Source organism: Apis laboriosa, unplaced genomic scaffold, assembly GCF_014066325.1.
Source record: "Apis laboriosa isolate Shangri-la unplaced genomic scaffold, ASM1406632v1 scaffold11_cov152, whole genome shotgun sequence".
In the NCBI taxonomy this organism is placed as follows: Eukaryota; Metazoa; Arthropoda; class Insecta; order Hymenoptera; family Apidae; genus Apis; species Apis laboriosa.
In genome coordinates this window covers 3,858,664-3,866,608 of record NW_025221020.1, presented here as the reverse complement: position 1 = coordinate 3,866,608, position 7,945 = coordinate 3,858,664, and the positions used below count along the sequence as shown (strand labels likewise).

Here is a 7,945-nt window from a genome sequence, read left to right as displayed (position 1 = left end):
TTTTTTTTTTTTTTTTTGAATCATTATTGATTATCTTCTTCCTCTTGTTATTGAAGATTGCACATTTAAATACCTCGCGTGTACGTAATAGAGAACAGAAGAGTGTGGACGGTTAGGGTGAAATAAATTGGTACGACGAATTCTACAGATCTAGTGAGCGAGACAAAGTCGCCGAAAGATTCGAAGCCGCCACTGCCAAAGGTCCATAGCACTCCAAAGAAAACGTCTACACCGAAATCGGCGGAGATGAAGAAGCCGACCGAGAAGCTGGTGAAAAACGCGAAGGCTTCGCCCCGGATAACCCCGAAAGTGACACCGTTGCAGAGTCCTGGCGCCGAGAACGCTCCATTGATCCGCGGTAGTACCGGCGAGATAATAAAAAGCGAAGGGAAGGAGGATAAATTGGAGGATAAGCACGAGGAGAAGAAAGATCAAGGCAGCGAAAAAACACAAGTAATTAATTTTCTCGTTCGTTAACGAGATGAAATACGTGGTGTACGACGCGTTCCCCGACCAATGATCGATCGCCGTTTATATTCTCGTTTCGTTTAATTAATTGCAGCAGGAGATAAGCGCCGCGGAGCAGGGTAACGACGAGGTGAAGAAGCCGACCGTTATAGAACAGTCCAATATCGTGTCCAAGCAGGCGAAGGACGAGACTAATTTGAATCAGGAGAATCAATCGGCTGTGCGATCTCAAGAAACGCCTAAAGCTGCCAAGAAGGAAGCCGAGGCCAAGTCTGAGAGCAATGTCGAGGAGCAGGTCGATATGTCTGGTAAGCTAAGTTGTGAACCCTTTGAAAATTGGAATATGAGAGGATTGAGGAATAAATTTTTTCTTTCTTTTTTTTCTTTTTTTTTTCCTTTTTTTCTTTTTTCTTGAAATTTCTTTTTTCCAGCATCGATGATAGCAAAGATCCGGATCACTACGGAAGAGGAAGCTAAGGCAGCTATAGCTGAACGTAGAAGATTAGCCAGAGAGCAGGCTGAACGGGAAGCCGAACTTGAACGCCAACGACAGGTGAGGTTTTAAATAGATCCTCCGTATGAAAGATCGCATTGTTCGTGGACGGCGAAGGAAGGAAATTTCATAAAGAGATTTCTGTATCCTTTTACAGGAGGAAGAAGCCCGTTTAGAGGCCGAGAGATTGCGCGCCGAAGAAGAGGAACAGCGACGTTTGGAGGAGGAAACGCTTCGTTTGGCTAACGAAGCTCGAGAAGCTGAAGAACAGAGACTGAGACTGGCGATAGAGGAAGCGAAACGTCGCGAGGAAGAGGACAGGAGAAGAAGGGAAGAGGAGGCTCGTCAGAAACAGGAGAAAGAAGAGGCTGAGCGGAAAGCGAGGGAAGAAGCGGAAAGGTCGGATGATTTCTTTGAAGTGACACTGTTTTGTATTATCCACAAAGTGTTTATCGATTAAATGACGATCCGATGTTACAGACAACGGATCGAAATGGCAGAACGTGTTAAGAGAGAAGAGGAAGAGAGACTTGCTAGACGTAAACGCGTCGAAGCAATTATGCTTAGAACTCGTGGCAAAAATCAGAGTAACACACCTACGAAGGTGAGATTGTAAATTTATTTGTAAAATTCTTGTTGATTAATTTTTTTATCGATGAGTAAGGGATGTTTATGTAAGTGTAATTCGTAGGGTGAAGGTGGTGATGGCGATAAGTTGAAAGAAGACAGTCCTAACGATGAAAATAAAACAGCACCAGTTAATAAAAGCGAGGATGTTATGACAGCCAGTCTGATATCCGAGGCGACTCAACAATTCATTAGCGGAGAGCAGCGTGCTCATCATACGGAAAACAATACTACTACGGACATTGTGCATAACGGCACGCATAGTAATGGCATTAATGAAAATAAAATTGTATTGGATAATAATCAGGGTAATGTGGAAGGAGAACTGAATGGTCATCATACAAATCATGGAAACGGTATCAACAGTCAATCAATTACACTGGATAATGCCACTGTGTAAGTATAACAACTTCAAAGTTACAGATTCGTAACGAGCATTTATATTAGCGTAAGAGTTATATACTGACATTTACCAACCACCATTAAAAAAAAAGAAAAAGTCCAAGATATAACTGGATTTCTCATCGATAATAAAAACTGAAAAATAACATCGAAGAGCATCTCAAAGAATTGTAAGTTCATTTGGTTTTTAGATCATTCGACAATAATATAAATATTATGAATGCCCGTACAAGGCTTATATCAGTTTAGCGAACGTTGCTAAAAACTCCTTACACAGTGTACACCCACGCATTAGAAATTTTCATAACATTTTATGAGAATATATTTATTTCATTTTTTAGTTTTTTTTTGTCGCATAGAATAAGAATATTTTTTCAAAAAAAAAAAAAAAACAATCTTTTTAATCCGAAAAATAAATAGCGAATATTTTAGAATATCATTTCTACGAAATGCATATTTTATCTAGAATTTTGTGCGAATATGATATACAAATATATATATATATATTTACTAAACTTAATTGTAGTTTCGTTTAGAAAGCAAAATTATGGCTAATATAATTAATATAATATAAATAATTGCACAATACTAGCCATTATAAAAATAAAAATATTGACTGATTTTTAGTGCCGTTCATAAATATGTATGAACGTATTCGTCGTATAAAATATAATTGAAAAAAGAAAAAAAAAAGGTTAAAATGTGTTGAAATCATTAAAAAGGAAAGAAAAAAATCAAAATATAATAAATCTGAATCGGAATACGAATCATATGTAACACTACAAGTATCATGAACGTACATGCTAACATAGAATAATATGTGAAAAGTGCATTCGTAATCATTAATACTAAATGTATTCTTAAATCTTGATTTAACACGAATATAGGACAGTTCACATAATGAATGATTCAGGGTACCGCTCTAGTCATTTATAAAAAAATAATAAAGTTGTTTATAGACTCACAAGGAATTAATAGACACGCACATGCATACAATGTGAACTATAAATAACAACAATTTTTAAAATTTATTTAATCAGTTATTCTATATTCAAATTACTGCGTAATAATAATATTGCTTTTATCTATGTAACTCTATCATTGTTGTTGCAGATTTAATATTATTATTTTTTATCATAACCTTCCCTTTTTTCAACTAGAATGTTAAACACTGAAAAAAAAATGGCTAGAGTGTGAACATTGTTTTCTAAACGAATATATATATATATACATATACATAATAATAAAAGTAAAAAATGTGCCACATTAAATACACACATAATAAGCATAACGTATGATTTTTTGACCATAAAACAAAAAAAAAAAAAAATTAATAAATGCATTGTTTGATTGTTCTAGAAAAGAACAATTAAGAAATATATGTTGAAAAATCATAATCCTGCAATATGATTATTCTGAATTATAAAGGCACATGGTATGTTGAGAATTAATATGAGAATCGTTAATATGTATATAATGAATTTTGTTGTTTGAGATGTTTTTTGTGATACCCGTATGATAACGGAAAAATTAAGTTTGAGAATATATCTACGCTATATGTACACTATACATAGTTATTTAAATAACAAAAATTTATTGCGCTTTATCCATGAATCACATCGGAAGGAACTGCTTATAAAATTCCATTTAGCTCGGTAAAAATTGCTTTATAATAAACTATCATTATAATGCAAACGACTTTACATACTATATTGTACATTGCAAAAGTAGTCAGAGCAATGGTTGACAAATATAAAAAAAATATTTATAGCAATTATATATTGCTAATGAAAATTCACCTAATCGCACGACTATATTAATATAACTAACAAATTATATATAATATTATAATCATCGGTAACTCGAGAGGTATGAGGAATGTATATTGTGTATTATCTATTATACTTATATATATTTTATAATTTATATTTAATCGTGTGCTAGTTTAAAAATATACTATTTTTAGGTAGACATCTAAAGGAATAATGAAAAATTTAACTTATATTGTACGCCGATTCTTTTTAGTAATATGTTAATGGCATAAAAAAAAATGTAATGTTATACAAAGCATGGAAATGTTAAGAAACTAACAGAGCTATAGCGTTAAATATCAATTAATCAATAATAAATTCAGTGTACATAATGTAAAGAAGGATAAATAGTATAAATTTGACTCATCTAAAAAATTTTGTCTATAATTTTATCACAAAAGTTCATCAAAGATACACTGTTTCTATATATTATTATGTTTTCATATATTTTTATATTTACAGTGTGTAATCTTTGGTGAGCTATTACTTTATCTTTCCTCCACTACTAGTTACCACTCAAGCTCAACGTGTATGCCTTAATTAATGTTCGTATTAACATTTCTTCTTATCGACTTTATTACCACCATTGCATGTTGTGAATTAATTGTATCAATATGGTGTGGCTTCTACTTTTCTTTGCTCTACTTTGTACTTGTTCTTTATGTTTGCGTTGTATATCATCCAGCAGTACGTGTCAACTTACTGTCTACTTTTGCTATGTACTATCAACCTCCACACATTTTAAAGTTATTTTTTTGTTGTAAAAAAAAAAAAAAAAAAAAAAAAAAAATACATATATATACATATATATATTTCACACAATCCATTCCACAATCCCTATAGGAAGTTAACTATGCTGGGCATGAATGTTTTTCATCTTATTCTATCTATGAATAAGAGAAAATAGGAACTACATGATTCAAAAATCATTATCGATAAAACCTGCTGTATGGTAATCATCTATTTATATTACTTACTGTATAATTTTATCGAAAAGAGAAATTCTTTTCTATGTTAATTGTGTTTCTTATACAATTTACGTTATGCCATAAAATTTTTTTGTAAATTCTCAAATACATAGAAATGCTTTTTTTTATAGCTGCTTTACAGTATCAAAGTAGCTGCCTTTCAAAATATTAGTAAGATATAATAGTGCTGATGCAAGATTAAATATTATCGCAAATTAAATCGATTGTAAGATAAGTTTTCAGGATTAATGTTTGCTTTCAAATTTTTTTTATAATTATAATTTGATACGAGACGAATAATTTGAAAAGATTCAGTACATAGTCTGTTAATTCTTTATTTCTCCTTCATTCGTTCGCTAAAATCTTTTAGACGTATTAGACATTTAAAAAATATATATATATATAAAACTTTTAAATTAAGATATAAAAAAATAGTTATTAACAAATAATTGTACGAGTTATTGCACATATTAATATTAGCAAAATAGTTTCTCGAACTACGAATCGCCTATGATTGGCTTGATCAATTATTAGTGATTATAATTTTTATCTTAGAAATTACGATAACGCTGATGCGGTAGTATCTAGTATTAATCGCCTATTATTTAGTATTTGTATGTTTCCTTTCGCTGATTTTATAGCAAACAAAACAACGTGACCAACAACCTGTTAGACCTAACGGAATTCGACTCTCTCAGTAATAGCAGTAGTGGTCCAATACTCCAACTGACATCCAATTTGGCCAATGAAGACACCCTCAACTCGAACCTAAATCCAGCAGCTATACCTTTCACTCCAATGGCAAACACGTATATGCCTACCGCTGCTAATGCCAATGTAAATCCGTTCCAGGATTCTTTTATGAACAACAAACCACAAGATAATAGTCAAGTACCAGGTACGTTTGCGTATTATTATCGCGATACTGACCTCTGATGTATACGATGTGAATGTAACACACTGTTCTTGATCTACAGATCTTTTATCATAATGCGCGTATTAATCATTCTGGTGAAAGGAAGAAGAGAGCGATTGGATTGAAAAAAAGAATTGAAAAAAAAAAAAAGAATTAAAGAAATAAAATACCTGTGCTTTGCAGCGAGCAACGGGTATATAATATTCGAAACGATGTCATTTATGAAATAATGTAAATAAGCGCTATCGATGTGTAGAAATGGAGACCTAAGTAGAGAAAAACGGGGGGGCACTACGTCAAAAAGAAAAAGAAAAAGAAAAAGAAAAAAAAAAAAAGACTACTTTGTCCTTAAACGTCACGAGAAATGTAAAATAATATATAATGTTAATTATTAATATTATGTAACAGCAAATAGGCAACTCAGTCCGTTATCGTATGCTATTAGGTATAAATCTTTTTAGAAGAACCTTTAAAGGGAATAAGGCCTGTTTATAAAATTATTGATTTGAAATACGCGTATATATTTTATTGTATTAAAAAATTTCATTAAATTAATTTCACGCGTAATTACAATTCGCCCATAACGTGTCGCGTTTAGAAAAGTTTTTATCGAGAATTGTAATGGAACGAGATTTTATCGAATTTTGACGACGCGAACAATCGGTACAATGAAATCTTTATACGTAAACGAACGTGTAAAACGGCTTGACAAACAAGATAGCACAAGATATGATGAATTGGTTGAAATATTTTACTGAAACTTATATCTGCCAAAATGACGTAGGAGGTAAGCTCCAATGATTGTCCTTATATAAGAGATAGTATAATATTACCTATAGAATTTGAGTATAGAAAACGAATATATATTATATACATATAGTCATATCTAGTAAGATCTTCTGCAGATATGATGTAAAGAAAAAAAAAAAAAAAAAAAGAACACATTTCTTCCATATTACATTTTGGGGCGTGCGCTCACTAGTCAAGCAATTTTACTGTTTTTATCATATTTTCCTTTTTTTTTCTTTATTATTATTATTTTATTATTATTTTTTTTGTTTTTTTTTTTTTTATATATATTAGAAAACTCACCTAATATTGGTACTTTAGGTATCCACTAGATTTCATTACTGTTACGTTTTCGCGAATCTAACATAAATTTTCTAGCTGTGATGATGACGACGATGACGAAGACGACGATTGCATTGTGAAATAGCCACTGCATACGTTTATAAAATAAGGAATCGATAGTATCGTTACTTTGTTTGTAAATGATGTTTTTGCTAGTTACGATAGAAAATGAAACACAAATCTACGGTAAAATGTTTCAATAAAAGATGATACATTAGCATAATCATGATAGAAATTTTTTAGCAAGGAGCTCGAACATTCGTCGAATATTTCGTGAAAATTGTGTGAACAAAATTCCAAGCTCATATTGCGTTATTCCATATATATCCATTATCGTAGTGGCTATTCATTCTAGTGGTATCATACTCTAGTATACAGATAGAAGATGATAATTTTAAAGCCTGATGTTATTGAGCAAACATTGTAATTGGTGTCTATGACATGAGTTTATTTGTTACTATTGTGGCATATTATTATGAAATCAATTAGCATGCTTTGTGTTTAACACTTTGCAAAAATTGCAAGTGCGTAATATTGTCCCATATACAAGGTGGTTTATACGAAGGATAATAATGAAGTATAAATTTGAGTAACTTGGTTTTCAAGTAGCAGAGATGAAAGAAAAAAAAAAAGTCATCGACATGAAAGGATATCACGATATATCACGATCTATATCCATGCAAATATCCATGTACCGTTTGTTTTCTCTTTCTTTTCTTCTTTTTTTTTTTTTTTTTTTTAACCTTTTCATGTTTGTGCTACGTACAATATTAAGAGTTCTCTTATGAATTCTTTCCGCATACGTTCTATTGCGATCGATTTAAAAGAAATTTCACGCTGCATGCTTGTTACCGATTTTTTTTTCTCCCTCCCCCCTCAAAATTGTTTAATTTAAGAACGTCGAGCACATACATATATATATATATATATATATATATATATACATATATATATGTATGTATGTAATGCCGCAGTGTTTTGTATCCCAAAATGATTTCTCTTACGCAAAACCTAAGAATTAATATTTTAACGATAATGAAAAAAAAAAAAATATATATGTATTTTTATCGAGAAATTTTAGCACATTGCTGTACAGAAGCATTACAATCCTAAGACACTTTAATCGCCT

At 31.4% G+C, this 7,945-nt stretch overlaps 1 protein-coding gene across 26 annotated transcripts in view; it reads left to right on the top strand.

Moving 5' to 3' along the window:
• LOC122718364 (MAP7 domain-containing protein 1-like) overlaps positions 1 to 5,843 on the top strand; it is a 144,831-nt gene extending 138,988 nt beyond the window's left edge. For all 26 annotated transcript variants that reach the window (XM_043943528.1, XM_043943502.1, XM_043943469.1 and 23 more), the window contains 8 exons: positions 149 to 453; positions 563 to 776; positions 900 to 1,021; positions 1,119 to 1,360; positions 1,442 to 1,565; positions 1,653 to 1,984; positions 5,411 to 5,667; positions 5,747 to 5,843. In XM_043943528.1, the coding sequence (XP_043799463.1) occupies positions 149 to 453; positions 563 to 776; positions 900 to 1,021; positions 1,119 to 1,360; positions 1,442 to 1,565; positions 1,653 to 1,984; positions 5,411 to 5,667; positions 5,747 to 5,760 (1,610 nt within the window). In that variant the 3' untranslated portion in view covers positions 5,761 to 5,843. The remainder of the gene's footprint in view (positions 1 to 148; positions 454 to 562; positions 777 to 899; positions 1,022 to 1,118; positions 1,361 to 1,441; positions 1,566 to 1,652; positions 1,985 to 5,410; positions 5,668 to 5,746) is intronic.
• Positions 5,844 to 7,945: the final 2,102 nt, after the last annotated feature.